The sequence below is a fragment of the Knufia obscura genome (assembly GCF_036327395.1).
Source record: "Knufia obscura strain CCFEE 5817 isolate CBS 148926 chromosome Unknown scaffold_4, whole genome shotgun sequence".
Taxonomy (NCBI): domain Eukaryota; kingdom Fungi; phylum Ascomycota; class Eurotiomycetes; order Chaetothyriales; family Trichomeriaceae; genus Knufia; species Knufia obscura.
This window is the reverse complement of record NW_027042690.1, coordinates 997656-1013785: the sequence shown is the minus strand read 5'-3', so window position 1 is coordinate 1013785 and position 16130 is coordinate 997656. Positions and strand designations below refer to the sequence as shown.

Here is a 16130-nt window from a genome sequence, read left to right as displayed (position 1 = left end):
TATCATGCTATGCTATGCTATCCGTGACAAACCACAAGTCCGACACGATGCGCCAGTGTCTAATCTGGTATACAAAAGACGGAGGTATCGCCGTTTCAGGCAGTCTCGTGTCTAACTAAGTATGCTTCACCTTCCCATTCGCCGCATGCCCGTCACCCTCCACCAACGGCTTGGTATCATCTTGCAAGTATATCTTCCGCTCCCAGAACTTCAGCACTTCATCGATCAGAATGACCGGCGCACTCATCCAGAGCACAGCCTGCCACTCAGTCCAATTCAGCGGCTCAATGCTGAAGAGCGTCCTCATGACCGGAACATACAGAATCACGAAATGCAACGCCATGGACAGACAGATGGCGTATATGAGCTTCATGTTCTTCCATAGTGGGAGGGTGAGTAGTGATTCCGACGACGACAGCGCGTTCATGGCGTTGAACATCTCGATTACGACCAGCACGGACAGTGAGATCGTGCTTGCGGCTCTTGTCTCGATTGCATTGGGGGAGAAAATGGCACAGTCGACGGCTGGCTTGCTGGCGTATGAGCCGTTGAATGCTGGGTTGGAGAGTGAGCACTTGTGGAAGTTGCGCATTTGGTAGAATGTGATCTGTGGGCCGGCGGAGTAATACATGAACCACCATACGTAGCCGAAGACTGTGGCTGCGCCGACGTATGTGCCTACTACCATGTACCTGAAGAAGAGCCATGGTGAGATAAGCAGTTCGTCGCGCTTTCGGGGTTTGCGACGCATGACGTCGTGGTCGGGTGGGTTGAAGCTGAGTGCTGTGGCTGGTAGACCATCGGTGACAAGGTTGACCCAGAGGAGTTGCACGGGTATCAGTGCTTCGGGTAGACCTAGTGCGGCGGTGAGGAAGATGGAGACGACCTCGCCGATATTGGAGGAGATGAGATACCGGATGAACTGCTGGGTGTTGCTGTAGATGGTTCTTCCTTCTTCGATTGCGACTTCGATGGTAGCGAAGTTGTCATCTGCTAGAACCATGTCTGCTGCTAGTTTTGCGACGTCAGTGCCGCTCCCCATTGCAACGCCGATATCTGCCTTCTTGAGCGCAGGTGCATCATTTACACCGTCACCGGTCATGGCTACGACCTCGCCGAGGTCTTGCAGAAGATCTACAAGCTTGGACTTGTGCGTTGGTTCGACGCGGGAGAAAAGAGATGCTGTCTTTGCGGCGTAGAGCTTCTCGCTGTCGGTAAGGCTGTCGAACTGACGGCCAGTATAGGACTTCCCACGAACGTCCTCGTCGGGTGTGAAGATACCAATTTGACGGCAAATCGTTTCTGCTGTTGTTTGGTTGTCGCCTGTGATCATTATCACTCTAATGCCGGCGTTTTTGCATTCGCGGATTGAGGCTGCGACTTCGGGACGAGGAGGGTCGAGCATGCCGACGAGACCAATGAGGGTCATGTTCTGCTCAAGAGCGGCATAATCTTTCGTTGATTTGGCTGATCTGAACGCCGAGTTTCCCGACACGTTCTCGACGCTGGCAAAGGCCATGACTCGGAGCCCACGCTTGCCGAAAAGACTGATCTCTTCGGTCAAGAGGTCAATGTGCTTCTGGCTGATTTGCACACGTTTTCCGTGATGTCCGACTAGTGTATGTGTGCATCTATCGAGGATCGATTCTGGTGCTCCCTTCACGAGCAACTTCTGCTCCTGACCAGTACCAACAAGTACAGACATGCTCTTGCGGTCCCTCGAAAACTCATATGTGGCCTGCAGAGGAAGGCTGTTTTCGTAGTATTTGCTTGAGAAGTGCGTCCATGCAGATCGAGGACAAGCAGTCCTGGTACTGTTCATCTTCTCGTCCGGAGTGCCAACCTTCTCGACCAGAACGCGCAGCGCTCCTTCTGTGGCAGGCCCGATTAGCGTAAAAACATTAGCCTTTTCGTCATAGGATAAGCGGCTTTCGTTGTTGAGAGCGAGGACTTCAGCAAGCTGAGACATCGTCTTCGAAGAAACAGCTGGACTCTGAAGTGACTTTCCATCACGAACAAGGTTACCTTCAGGTGCGAATGTCGTGCCCTCAACCTGTATTTCGTCGAGGTCAGTGCCGCTTTCGTTCAAAAAGACCACCTTTTCGACGCTCATCTGATTAGTGGTCAATGTGCCAGTCTTGTCTGAGCAGATGACGCTGCAGCTACCGAGTGTTTCCACAGAAGGCAGACTTCGCACGATCGCATTCTTGGCTGCCATCTTCCGAGTACCGAGCGCAAGGCAGGTAGTGATGACGGCTGCAAGTCCTTCCGGAATAGCTGCAACACCTAGGGAAACAGCAATCTTGAGGTAGTAGATAGCGCCTTTTGTCCAGCTTCCTCCATGGGACGGGTCGTTAAAGTGCTGGATGTTGATGAGCCAGACCAAGACGCAGATAGCTGTGATGACCTTGGCCAGCTGATCACCGAACTCATTCAGTTTCTCTTTTAGGGGCGTAGGCTCAGAAATCTGAGATGTGATGTTCTCGTGAATGTCACCAATCGCGGTCGAGCTACCGGTCAGTGCCACAATGGCAATAGCATGACCGGTCACCACGGTGGTGCCGGAGAAGACCATGTTAATCTGATCTTGCTTGACGGCTGAGGCATCCTTGATCACTCTCGTGTCTTTGCTGACCGGCTCGCTCTCTCCAGTGAGGATTGCTTGATCGACTGCAAAACTGTTGCTCTGGACCGAGAGTAGTCGGCAGTCTGCTGGTATGCGATCTCCTACTGCAACTGTGATGATATCTCCGGGCACCAACTCTTCCGCCTTGACTCGCTGTACCAGCCCATTGCGCGTCACTGTTGCCTCGTTCGCCGAATACTCCTGGAGGGCAGCGATTGCAGCTTCGGCGCTGCTTTCTTGGGTCACGCCGACGACAGCATTGAGGATCAAGATTGTGAGGATCTAGACAAAAGAGATTAGCATTCTGCTGGTACATCGCTGCTGCAACCCCACTTACCACTACAGGATCTACAAAGGCAGTCCAGTCATCCGACTCTTCCAGCAGCGCCAACACGAAAGAGATAGCAGCCGAGGCCAGCAATATGATCACAAGCTGGTCCTTGAATTGTTCGAGAATAAGTTTCCATATCGGCGTGGGAGGGTCTTCGGGGAGGGCATTGCTGCCATGCTTTTCTTTGGACGCCGTAACCTGTTGCGAAGAAAGACCTTGCGCCTCCTTCACGTTGAAATGCTGCAGAACCTCCGCAGTAGACTTTGTATAAGATTGGTCCATCTTGTATGTATGGTGTCCTGCGTGTCACTAATGGTACTTGTTTATTGGGTTGAGAGAGCGTGTCGGTCGCAGGCCATCCAGATGACGATTGCGACAAAGAAGCAGGAACGAATGGCGTCAACGACTCTCAGAAAGAAAGGAATGTCAAGAATATCAGCATAATTCTACTCTATGGGACTAAGATCAAAGGCGAGGCGTCGTTCTGAGGACACAGTAGTCCCAAATTTTGGTTTACCGCGAAGTACTCCAATAATTCCGCCCACCTCTCGCATGTGCACGGCGCACGAGGTGGCGGCAGTGACATCCGCGCACTTCGCGAGCATTTGTTCGCTAGAGACCTTTGATACCAAGGACTTGACACATGTAGTGGGAGAGCACAAGCATCAGGACAGCGCACAGGCTTCTCAGTCGACACGGGGCTGTCACCATCGAAGCGAAGCCACAAGCCCGTATGAAGTCGCCGTCCCTATAGATAGCACGACTTTGGCTCGCAAGAAGGGGACAGTGAGGCCGTCTTGTGCAGAAAGCAACAACCATAGGAATTTGATCGCTGCGATACTTCTGACGGACGAGAATATGGACCGGCTCTGAGAAACTACTCGCACGATTCTCGAAGCTCTCACCGCATTGGTGATAACCCCACAATTTCAGGTACTCGCCCGCTGCCGCATGGGAGTGGTGCGGGACGGTGATATCTTGCTGAGGTCCTGTAACTACTTTCGACTGTACTTCCTGCGGTGTACAAGTACTCGGCGGCCCGGGATGGTCTGCCATAGCCTCGTGCAAGTAGCACGTGCCCCTTCTGGGGTGTTCACGATAGCAAATAATTACACAGAAGCAGTCAAGTAGAGAAATTGGCATGGTGGTGGACTTGGACGTAATCCAGTCTGAATCAGCCGCCTCACTTCTGAAACAAGGATGAGAACAAGAGCAACGGGCAGCTTGATGAGACAGAATTGTGAGGCGGACAGGAGATTGGCTGGAGAACTGTCACTGTGCCTATTCTAGCGCCCAGCTTTGTGGTGTTTGGGCTTCGCTCGCCTTCCACTGCACTTTCCAAGTGATAGCCCACTAGCCTCTCTGGATCAACCGCAACTTTGAACTTTACAGCAAGCGCTCCAACTTACTTCCTCCATTCATCCAAACAACCACCCGCAACTCACAACTTCGACTCGCGCACTTGTCTACATCCTCGATCAAGTCTTCACACTTCCTTGTCCTCTTCACACAAACATACACAATGTCGTCTGATGTGAGTAGCTGCCCAACAGCGAAATTCAACATGCTCACCGTCCCACATGTCATGCTGAGTGCCTGATAAGATTGAGATGCTAACAAGTGCCTTCACAACAGCGCGAAAGCAAAACTTTCCTCGCGAGGCTTTGCGGTGAGTCAACCTATCTGCAGTCCAAACACGGACCAGTACTAATGGTCTGCCAGAGCAAGCCGAGCGCTACGATGAAATGGTCAGCTACATGAAAGAGGTCGCCAATGTAAGTACAATCCCTCTGTAATGACCTCGACCAACTGTCTAACTCGTACCTAGCTCGGCGGCGAACTCACTGTTGACGAACGAAACCTCCTATCCGTGGCATACAAGAACGTGGTCGGCACAAGACGGGCCTCGTGGAGAATTATCTCTTCCATTGAGCAGAAGGAGGAATCCAAAGGCTCCGACAAGCACGTCTCCACCATCAAGGACTACCGTCAAAAGATTGAGACAGAGCTCGAGAAGGTCTGCCAGGATGTCCTCGATGTCCTTGACGATGCTTTGATCCCCAAGGCCGAGACTGGCGAATCCAAGGTCTTCTACCACAAGATGTAAGCACGGTAGCAAAACTTCCGTTGTTACATCTGCTGACTGGATGTTTAGGAAGGGTGACTACCACCGATATCTTGCTGAGTTTGCGTCGGGTGACAAGCGCAAGACTGCCGCTACTGCTGCTCACGAAGCTTACAAGGTATGGAGGCACCCATGACTGAGGCTTTGTCAGTCCGAAACCTAACGCTTGATAGAATGCCACCGACGTCGCTCAGACTGAGTTGACCCCAACACATCCCATCCGACTTGGTCTTGCCCTCAACTTTTCCGTCTTCTACTACGAGATCCTCAACTCACCCGACCGAGCTTGCCATTTGGCCAAGCAGGCCTTCGACGATGCGATCGCCGAACTCGACTCTCTTTCTGAGGAGTCATACCGAGACAGCACATTGATCATGCAACTCCTCCGAGACAACTTGACGTTGTGGACCTCTTCTGACGGTGGTGACGGTGAGGCTGCCGCCCCATCTGAGTCCAAGAAGGAGGAGGCCTCTGAAGCCCCAGCCGCATCGACTGAGGCAACCTCGACCGAGGAGAAGCCTGCTGCACCAGCCTCTTAAGAGCAAGCTCCTGGTTACAGGCTACCATTTACTCAATCGACGCCGTTAGTCACAAGGCTGGGAAGGAGTGAAGAGGGAGCGTTGAATATCTGGTTGCCTCGAAGCATTATTGGCGAGGGTTGTCTATGAAGGTCATAGATTGGAAAATTACTTGCTGCTGCCATGCTAGCGAAGCAATTTTCATGATTCCCCACGAAGTTGCATGACTTGGTCCTCGATACAACGAAGAGGACATAGGACTACCGTATGTACTGATCTTAGAGATCTTGCCGCAATGGAATAGTTCAAAATCGTGTTTCTGACTGAATATCTCGTGGCTGCCATATATATCTTCACAGACCAGCTCTGATCGCTGCTGATAAGGCCAGATCTGCGTCACTAGCCGTAGCCATCTTCCAGCATGGGTCCTAGCATCCTATCTTGCCGTTGCCTCATAAACAGTAGGAGATATTTTACATTCTTGGTGCTGCTCTGGTTATTTGGCGATGAAGTGAGGGACTGCAGTCGCACATGCACCACAGGCATTTTCACATCTGCGCTTACATAATGTGGACTCTCGTACCTCGATCTGAGCATTCGAGATCATGACGTATTACTTCACTGGCCGGAGCTCAAATCAACACAAATGACCGCTGTGACGCTGGACTAGCTCAGCTCCGGGGAAGTCATGCCAGGGGCACAAAGCTAGAGTATGAGTGATTCCTTATGAGATACGTATTTATGTTAGCAATGTCCATTGTGTAGCCCCCGTGTTTTCCTGCTGACCCTGCCATCTCTGATTCACTACATCACAAAAGCGTAGACGAAGCGGAGAACGATTCCGTCACGACCAGGATCTTCGCGTACCACTGCTCAAGCACCAACCTTAGGAAGCCGATCGAGTCAAACTTCGTCACTCGCTCTTTCCTTCCCAAATACTTTCACAGACAGCACAGTCGAAGTTCACCACACATATCGACCAGCCAAAAAGCATCTCACACAGCTCTCTCATCCACCCCATACACTTCACCACAACTCGACGCTCACCACCAACATGTCCGCCGGTCCAGCACCAGCCAACCCGGGCGCCCCCAGAAAGAGCAATAAAGCCCCGAACCCGTCCATGTTCGCCAAATACCCCGGCCGCTTCGCAACAGGCGCGGCCCTCGGCGTCACAGCCTTCCTCTACATGAACTACGCCGCTACACCACGAGACAACCCAGCCATGTCATTCAAGACTCCGGGTGTGAGCAATATTGAGAAGGCGTATACGAACGGCGGTGCTACACCGACGCATACGAAGGCTTATGGCGGTACTACGCAGGGAGACAAGAGCTCGGTTTATATTCGTGAGGGTGGTGGTACGGGCGAGAGCAAGAAGCAAAGTCCGTTTGAGAAGGAGGGGATGGGTGACGAGCAGAGACCTTGGCCTGCGAGTAAGCCGGGTGAGATCTTCGATCAGACTATGACGGGGAGTCATAAAGGTGAGTTTCGTCTATGTGTTGACAAGAACGTAATGCTAACGAGTTCGCAGGGAAATAAAGTTGGAACCAGATCAGGAAGCGACGCACATCTAGCATTGCCGGAGTTGTGGTCATCATCGAGACGTTGGGCAGATTGTACAGAAGTGCACAGTGCGCATTCTCCGCTGGCAACTGGGGAGGTCCTTTCATGTGAAATATCGAAAAGCAGGCAAAATGACGAGCCATGGATTGGTTCAACTAGAGCTTAAAGCTTCAAGCTTTGTATGTACTTTTCTCAAAGTAGTGCAATGATCAGCTCCCAAACACGCCTGAAGAGAAACGGATCTCAATTGTGTTGACAATCCGACCAAGTCGACGAGTTCGACGCCAGGCCTGACTATAAACAACTTCCCTAGCACCTCGCCTACTCTACCTACGTAAATTCACCCTCCTTCCCCTCCAACCTAACAACAGTAAGCGCACTCGCAAGCCTACACATCTCAACCGGGTGCCTCCCTATCTCAGGCTCCCCAAACAACACCTCCGCATCCCCACTCAACCCCAACCCCTCCGCCGTCTTCTGACTCCTCGGATCCAAGAACGGCGCTAACTCCCTCCACACCCCCTGCGCCGTATCACAGAACACATCAACCGCCACCTCACCCACCCCCTTGATCTTCTTCAGGCGACTGCGGACCTCATCGCGAACCTTTTCGTGGGATGCATCGGAACCGGCTGCTTCTTTGGCTTGGCCGAGTAAATTATTCAGATCCCCGTCGTATTCACTCCGGAGTAGTGCCGCGAGTTCACCGAGCTGGGTGGCTGTTTTCTCGCGGTAGTGCGTGTAACCACCCTCCGTCAGGATCTCGGTGCGTCGCTCCCAGGTGTCCTTCTCTAGCGTGGACAAATTGGCGTAGCCGGCGTCTATCACGGTGCGGACTGTTTTTGCGGCAAGGGTGTGGGAGATGCGGGTTGAGGAGAGGGTTGCGTTTAGGAGGTGGGCGAGGAGGGTTTCTGGTGTGGGTTTTTGGGGGGATGTGAGGGATGTGTCGGAGAGGGGGAGGGTGCCGTGGGTTGAGAGGAGGGTGCGGATGGTGGTGTTGGGTTTGTTGGACTTGGATGGTTTGTTGTCTTCGTTGGGTTTGTTGCCGTCGTTGGACTCACTGCCTTGATTGGATTCATTGCCCTCGTTCGGGTCGTTGGTTTCGTTAGACTCATTTCCTTTGGTAGAATTGTTGCCCTGATTGGCTTCTTTACCCTTCTTCGACGCCTTGGTAGGAGGCTCATCCTCCTCGTTAGTATCGTCCTCATCTTCCGGTTCTTGGCGCTTCTGCGGAATCTTGGACTCTGTGGGCGGCGCAGAGGTTGTGTCCTCGCTTTTGGTGGCCGCCTGGTCTTGCGCTCGAGTTCTCACCATGTTTACAATTATACTTTGGCATTCAGGGTACTTAGATGTATGAACAGAGGGTTCAGCTCAACGAGGCATCATGCAGGACATTCGAACTCGTGGTCGTTTTGATGCGATGTTATCCTTGCCATTCTGACGCAATACCTTCACACCGGGTAGCTGCAGCATTACGGACTCGGGACTCCTTTACCGTAGGATACTGTTCAATAGCCTTCACATCACCGCATCTCAGATGGTTTTGTGAAGAGACATCTGCTCAACTCTGCCGTGAACGATGCAGCCAGTAGAGTTCGACTTCCCCAGATCTAGAACTGAAACGTGCTCGTCCCGTTACGCAGACTTGGCGTTATGTCGACCACATTAGCTCTCGTAGAGATTGTGACCACAAGATTACTTTCATCTATCATCATGTGAGCGAACGCCCGATCAACTCAAATCGTGAGTGTATGAGGGCAGAGGCTGTTCCCTACGGCCGTGGGCCACCCCTACCTTGAATCGCCTAGACACCCAAAGTCATGGCTCTCGGTATCCTCGAGCCCAATGATGAGCATGTCGCTGGCACAGTATACGTCTACGAGCAGGCGCGAAGCAATGTAGAAAGACTCGGCAGTGAGTCGAACCTGAAAAGAGATCGGACGGGCAAGATCACACTTATACCCCAGCCCAGCGACGACCCAAATGACCCGCTAGTATGGTATCCTCCTTCTGGTGTCAAGCGCATCCTGACATTAACCCTAGAACTGGCCAGTCTGGAAGCGTGACACCATCCTCGCAGTCCTCACTATCGTCGCTGTCATCGCAACTACAGCAGCTCCTCTCCTCGCAGCCGACTCGGTGCAGCTCGCAATCTTCTTCGTGAAGACATTCCAGGATGCAGCCAACCTCACTGCCTTCCATCTGGCAGGATGCGCAGTTGGTGCTGTCATCTTCGTACCATCAGCAAGAGTTTGGGGAAAGAGACATGTCTTCTTGTTTGGAGCACTATTGATGACTGCCACTTCAGCATGGGGAGGGTCAACACATGGCAACAAGAATTACACCTCACTACTCTGGGCCCGCGTCTTCCAGGGCGTGGCGCTTGCACCGTTCGAGTCTCTTACCAACGCTGTGGTAGGGGACCTCTACTTTGTGCACGAGCGTGGCCCGCGAATGGCAATTGTCAATACCGCCATCTTCGGAGGGGCATTCCTCACACCAGTCTTTGTCGGCATGATCGCGAAGCACGTCGGCTGGCAATGGTCATTCTACTTTCTTGCCATTTTCATGGGTATTGGCTTCCTAGCTCTCTTCTTCTTCGTTCCCGAGACAGCATACAGACGAGCAACAGCACTAAACACAGACATGACCGCTGAGCGGGCAACGTCGACTGCATCATCCGTCTCACGAACAGAAAGTCTCGCAGACGAGAAACACCTCCGCTCAACAGCAACACCAGCCGCTACATCCCAAACACGAGACCCCTACATCAAACAACTCCTCCCCATCAACGGCCGCAAAACAGACGACAACTACTTCAAGCTCCTCCTCCGCCCCTTCCCTCTCTACCTTCAACCCGCCGTCCTCTGGGGCTGCCTAATGCAAGGCGTAATAATCGGCTGGACCGTAATAGTCGGCGTAATCCTCTCCCTCATCTTCCTCAGCCCACCCCTCTTCTTCACCGAAGAACAAGCAGGAAAGATGTATACCGCCGCCTTCATCGGCGCAATGATCGGACTAGTCCTAAGCGGCATCTACACCGAGCTCGTAACCCGCTACATGATCCGCCTCAACAACGGAAAATACGAACCAGAATACCGCATTCTTCTCGCCCTGCCAACACTCATCTTCACCGCGATTGGCCTTTATGGCTTCGGCATCACAGCGTCGGATACCTACAAGTACGGCTGGCTGATTCCAGATGTCTTCATCGCGTTCATCATTGCGTCTATGGTTATGGGTGCGATCTGCTCGGCTCAATATCTACTTGATGCGCATCGGGATATCGATATTGAGATCTTCACGAACTTGATCATTTTCAAGAATGTGTTCAGTTTTGTACTCGCTTACTTTGCGTATACGTGGGTGTTTAGCACGGGGATCAAGCATATGTTCGTCGTGTTTGGGAGTATTGAGGTTGTGATTTGCTTGTTGAGTGTGCCTATGTATGTCTTTGGCAAGAGGAATCGGGCGTTTTGGGGGAGGCACGATATTTTGAGGATGTGTAACTTGAGGTAGGAGGGACCTTCTGGGGTAATGTGATATGTTAGTGAGATTACAGGATCAAGACATATCGATGCTACACGATGTCCTTCTACCTGGAGATCATCGCTAATCTGCTGACCCGATAGTAGTGGCTTATATGACAAACTCTCTCAGCGGTCAGTCTGTGACTTGCTGCACCCAACAAAGTTACGGGCTAAGTGCGATTGGTGGCGAGAATAATGACTACTGACTCTCATAAAGGTCCATCCTGCAGGACGCGCCACCTCTTGAGGTCTGGTTGTATGTTAACAATTCTGCTGCCAACGGGCTCCCGCAGCGTCTAGCCATCCTTGAGTCTCATAAAGGAGCAGAGACACTGTGACCGAAGTTTGCAGCTGGTTCGGAAGACGATCTGGACTGAAGGCCTGCCACATTTCAGACACAATTGAAATGTATATAAGGTTCTTGCATCTACTTCTGGGAATCAGGGACGGAGTGGCTTTTTAAGCCTCAATGTTTCCCCTGAATTAGCGTCCTTGACTGCCCCGGAGACAAGGTCTAGGCATCACAATGGGCCATGCTGGAAAGTCAAAGTCAATATCTACCAACAGCGATCGACAACGAATCTTCTTGACAGAAGTCACTTTTGCTAGATATGAAGTAAGTTATGATATGCTTCGGGAATATCCCCAGAGGATACCGGAACCATTGTTTCATGAATATGATCTGTCACTGCGCTGACCTCTTTCCGGATTGTGCGCGACAGAGTTTAAGGCGTTGGTAGCATCAAGGATGTATAAAGATGGGCTATCGTCCCCTGCTTGGTGAATTGACAGACACATACCATAAACCAGCACATCACGTCGCAAAGACTATTCAAAGCACTGCCTTTGGAAATACTATCAACAGAGACTTAACCACAATCCCACCGCGAACACCCTCATTAGCACTATACCATCAAGATGCAGGTATGCCAAACCTCAGACCTATAAAAACGAAACCACACTGACTCCCCTCAGTCCCTCACCACCATCCTCTCCCTCTCAACCCTCATCTCCGCAGCCGCCATCACCCAACGCGACGCCACCACCACCACCACCGCCACACTCTCACCCTACCTCGCGCCCGCCTGTCAAGTCACCGACACCGCCACCCAACTCGTCTGCAACTTCCCCGCTCTGACCCTCACAGTCGGCCAGTGTCAGGACATAACAACTCAGTGCGCTGTTCACCCTCCCACCTCGTTCACTGCTCAGCTGAACGGTGCGAACCTCGACCAGCAACAGTGCCATATCGCGGTGTTCCCGAACTTCGGGTGTTATGGGGATGAGGTTGATGGTGGTGTGTTGGGGGTTAGCCAGAGTGGGTGTGTTGAGGCGCCGTATTTTGGGAAGGCGTTGAATGGGGGGGTGTTGAGTTCGAGTCTTTTGCCGTTTGGGTTTAAGAGTGCGAAGTTGGTTTGCTCTTAGATTGGTTAGAAGTTGTTACGACGGTTGGCGGACTTTCGCTGGGTGATAGTGTAGGCCGGACAAGACTTGTTGCTATTATTGTTCGGACATATTTACGAGCACTTGCTCAATTTGATAGGGTACAAATTGTGATGATGTTAATCCTTTGCAGCTTTTTCCACTTGTCTTCTCGCATGCAGCGATATCACCTGCGTTCACACTTGAGACTGCTCTGGAAAGGTCAACTGAGACAATGCAGAAGATCAAGTTTGCTCAAATATCTATAATTCTCTCTACCTTCTCGGTAGTAGTAATACCGTACCCGTCTCCTTCAGCCCACTCACACCCAACATCGACCTCCTACCATCTTCTCAAGCTCTTTCCCTCCCTTCACAACCTACCTCATATCTTCTTCCACATCTCCCCGCGCAAGGCGAGACAACATTGAAAAAGAACAGTACCATGCTGCAGCCAGTGGAAGTGTCAGACCAGCGCAACAAGGACGACAGGTACCAGTAAGCCCAATCTTCGCCCGACGTAAAAAATAGGAATAACCAAGAGTACCTCCGTGGAGGCGTAACAGTGGTTAAACTGTTAAGAACAGATACTACAATTGATCTTAGCCATATCGGCAAAAGAAACTGAAGAAAAGAAAGAAGTCGATGAGGACAGTTGGGAAAGCGAGGTATTTGTAGGCTGAGAAGATGGCTGCCAAGGCTGTGATATCAATGGGGCTAGCTGGATTAGGGAATTGAACAGGATGCTGCCTGGAGGTTGGAGAGTTTGATCAAACGATGATGAGGATACGTTACAGAGTGATGAAAAATGCTCATCGGTCGCTTGGAAATCTACAGGAGAGCAGGCAGAAGTGCCCAATGCAGTAATCTGCGACAAGATCGAGGACTGAGTGACTTTGCCTCTTCCTTGGTAGCCTTGTTCCTGCTTAGCATGATCACCAGTGATATCTGACTCTGAAGAATGAACGCATACCGGACGGCATCTGGCAACCTAGGCAGGGACGCCGATTCCGGTGGCGTGCAACTTGGAAGGCCTTCTGAACTTGACATTGCTAATCCGCTCTCTATCTGTAGGTATCTATGCAAGGACATCTACGGCATTGAAGCTTGACATTGAGTTCTTCATGCGACTAACGTCCCCTCAGCACCACTGAATCATGCTCGTCGCAGCCACATAACATCGTTTCGTAGCGCTCACAACTTACCCTGCACACCATAGTAGCCCTTCTCCTTCAAAAATTGCTCAACATCAGATCGATCTCTACCTAGCCAGCCAATCTTGGATCTAATCGAATCCTGGCTCTGCTCGAGACTTCTGTCAAACCCTTTCTTGTCCTTGTTCTTGAAGAAGTCTTGTACTCTGTCGAGCTGCTCTTTAGACGTAAAGCCAGCAACGCAGATACTAACCACGCTGCTCAACATTGTCATGCTAGGCGGCAACTTCTCGATCAAGGTCTCCCAATTATCGCGCATCCAATCGAATCTCTTCTCGATACCCTCTGATGAGGTACCAAGACCACCGATTGGCATGTAGATATCCTGTGTCTTAACCTCGCCACTAAGAGCCAGCTCGAGCGTCTTCTTGATCAGCTCTGGCTTTTGTGTTCGTCCCAGGGTGCGGAGGCAGGTGTTTCGTTCGTCAGCGGTTGGTGCAGAGTGTGATCGTGCTCGGACAGCTTCCCACTCTTTCTCGCCGCCATCTCTGACAGCCATGGCCAAAACGGAAGCTCGAATATTGGGGTGAACTGCGTCGTGGTCGCCATTAATGTACTTGTCGAACATCTCCTTCGCAGCAGATTGGATCTTCTGGTCACCTGCCAGACCTGCAGAGCCGAACATCAGGGCTTTGAACTGACCCATGATATGGTCCTCGTTCTCGCTAAATTCCCAGCCAAGCTCATGGGCTTTCTTCGACACTAGCTCTCGCTGGAAGGCCTTGAGACCGTCTTTAGCGGCCTCGTCTTCGAACATCCAGGTGTTTCGCACGGAGCTGATTCGAGTAAGAATTTCGTTCCAGACAACGAATTGATCTTCGGTGCTGAAACCCTCCAGAAGCTTGAGAATACCAGATGTCTTTGCATTGCCACTCGCAGCAAGCGCTCCAGCATCTGCAATCATACCTGCACGGTCCTCGACCGTAAGCAATCCGTCCTTTGCTGCCTTTCCAAGCTTGGCAAGCCGCTCTGGAGGATAGCTGGTTCGGAACAGTGCAGAGTGATCAGCATTGAGCTTGTAAAAGTCCAAGCCTTGTTTCAGCTTGAAGGTCTGCTCTCGTTCCGTCAGCATGAGGCTTTCGTCGACACCATCTTCCGTTCTCAGGCCAAGAATGACAGGGTAGAGCGTCTCATCCTCTTCAGGCTTGACGTCGCCGGTCCTGAGGAATCTGTTCTGCTTGAGCGTGATGCTGCCATCCTTCTCGTTCTCTGTTACCGAGACGACAGGATAGCCCATCTTCTTCGTCCAGATGTCCATTACTGAAGAGACATCCTTACCGCTAGCCTCGCTCAGAGCCTCCCACAAGTCGCCTGTTTGGGTGTTACCCCAAGCATGCTTCTTGATGTACTTTCTGACACCATCAATGAAGACGTCTTCACCAATGTACTTTGAGATCATGCGGAGGACAGCCGATCCTTTCGAGTAAGAGATACTGTCGAAGATTTGGTTGATGTCTTCAGCTCTGTGGACAGGCACCTCAATTGGATGAGAACTTCGAAGGCCGTCAAGACCAAGTGCACCCTGTAAGGTGTCGATGACGAAAGTCTCCCACACCTTCCATTCAGGATAGAATTCATTGCAGCTGTACCAACTCATCCAGGTAGCGAAACCTTCGTTCAACCACAGACCATCCCAGAAGTCCATGGTGACAAGGTTACCGAACCACTGATGAGCCAGTTCGTGCTGTACCACTTCGGCCACTCTCTCTTTGGTAGCAGCGCCTGCGGTCTTCTGGTCGAACAGAAGATCCACAACGCGATAGGTGACGAGACCCCAGTTCTCCATAGCTCCAGCAGCGAAATCTGGGATTGCAACCATGTCCATCTTCGGTAATGGGTATGGTGCTTGGAAAGCCTTCTCGTAAAATGCAAGAGTCTTAGCTGCGACCTCAAGAGAGAAAGAGCCATCTGTGTCTTTCTGGTCGGGGGTCATCCAGACCTTGATTGGAAGACGGAACTTGTCTGTAGAGATTGACTTGAGCTCACCAACAACGAATGCTAGCAGGTACGTAGACATGCGTGGAGATCTGTTGAACTTGACAGCCTTTTTCTTTCCGCCAGATGTCATCGAGTCAACTGTGGTCGTTGAAGCAACATCCATGTTCGACAAACAGGTCAGCTTCTCGTCAGCTATGAGGGTAGCAGTGAACTCTGCTTTGAGAGCAGGCTCGTCGAAACATGGCAGCGCCCTCCGAGCATCGGTTGCCTCGAACTGTGACACAGCCAGATACTGGCCTGTCTTCGTCTTGGATCTGTAAAAGCCCGCCATGTTGTCATTCAGTTGACCGGTGTAGGTGTGCTTCAGCTGCACTTTCTGGCCCTTCTTGATCTGACTCCCGAGGTCGATAGTCGTTGTCTGGGTGTCCGCATCGTAGGAGAGCTTTGGTGAGGAGGTAACGAGGGCGCCATCGGCATGAACGGTGGTGGTATGGATCTCGATATCATTAGTGTTTAGCGAAATGGAGGAACTGTCCTTGTCGACGTCGAGGTCGATGGTGACAGAGCCTTCGAAGGTGAACTTCTCAAAGTCAGGCTCAAGGGTAACATCGTAATGTCTAGGGATAACATTCGTCGGCAACACGACCCTCCCTTGGGTATTCATGCTGCCAGATGTGTTGGATGCGAATCTGCACATGGCCGGTTGCTTTGAGTTGTAGAGATTGCGGAAAGGTGTACTATTGACTCTTTTTGCATGCGACAAACTTGGGGTGCATCGACTGGAGGAGTAGGGTGTTCGAAGGAATGGCTTAGTGGGCTGTCTTGCATGGAATGCCCGACTGAGAACAATGCCAGTGCGGG

At 51.6% G+C, this 16130-nt stretch overlaps 7 protein-coding genes across 7 annotated transcripts; 4 read left to right on the top strand and 3 right to left on the bottom strand.

Moving 5' to 3' along the window:
* Positions 1-115: 115 nt before the first annotated feature.
* Positions 116-3239, bottom strand: PMZ80_004325 (uncharacterized protein; the record flags this gene model as incomplete). Its single annotated transcript, XM_064872750.1, has 2 exons — positions 116-2908; positions 2964-3239. 2 exons carry the CDS (start codon positions 3237-3239, stop codon positions 116-118), a joined length of 3069 nt encoding a protein of 1022 aa, XP_064731408.1.
* Positions 3240-4479: 1240 nt separating this feature from the next.
* PMZ80_004324 (uncharacterized protein) lies at positions 4480-5621 on the top strand (the record flags this gene model as incomplete). The annotated part of the gene is made up of 6 exons (XM_064872749.1): positions 4480-4491; positions 4593-4626; positions 4680-4732; positions 4786-5060; positions 5113-5200; positions 5256-5621. 6 exons carry the CDS (start codon positions 4480-4482, stop codon positions 5619-5621), a joined length of 828 nt encoding a protein of 275 aa, XP_064731407.1.
* Positions 5622-6654: 1033 nt separating this feature from the next.
* Positions 6655-7142, top strand: PMZ80_004323 (uncharacterized protein; the record flags this gene model as incomplete). The annotated part of the gene is made up of 2 exons (XM_064872748.1): positions 6655-7084; positions 7135-7142. 2 exons carry the CDS (start codon positions 6655-6657, stop codon positions 7140-7142), a joined length of 438 nt encoding a protein of 145 aa, XP_064731406.1.
* A 354-nt stretch (positions 7143-7496) lies between these two features.
* On the bottom strand, positions 7497-8480 carry PMZ80_004322 (uncharacterized protein; the record flags this gene model as incomplete). The annotated part of the gene is made up of 1 exon (XM_064872747.1): positions 7497-8480. The coding sequence occupies one exon, from the start codon at positions 8478-8480 to the stop codon at positions 7497-7499; it is 984 nt and encodes a 327-aa protein (XP_064731405.1).
* Positions 8481-8986: 506 nt separating this feature from the next.
* PMZ80_004321 (uncharacterized protein) lies at positions 8987-10685 on the top strand (the record flags this gene model as incomplete). The annotated part of the gene is made up of 2 exons (XM_064872746.1): positions 8987-9160; positions 9210-10685. The coding sequence occupies 2 exons, from the start codon at positions 8987-8989 to the stop codon at positions 10683-10685; spliced, it is 1650 nt and encodes a 549-aa protein (XP_064731404.1).
* Positions 10686-11614: 929 nt separating this feature from the next.
* PMZ80_004320 (uncharacterized protein) lies at positions 11615-12121 on the top strand (the record flags this gene model as incomplete). The annotated part of the gene is made up of 2 exons (XM_064872745.1): positions 11615-11620; positions 11672-12121. 2 exons carry the CDS (start codon positions 11615-11617, stop codon positions 12119-12121), a joined length of 456 nt encoding a protein of 151 aa, XP_064731403.1.
* Positions 12122-13311: 1190 nt separating this feature from the next.
* Positions 13312-15933, bottom strand: APE2 (Aminopeptidase 2 mitochondrial; the record flags this gene model as incomplete). The annotated part of the gene is made up of 1 exon (XM_064872744.1): positions 13312-15933. The coding sequence occupies one exon, from the start codon at positions 15931-15933 to the stop codon at positions 13312-13314; it is 2622 nt and encodes an 873-aa protein (XP_064731402.1).
* Positions 15934-16130: the final 197 nt, after the last annotated feature.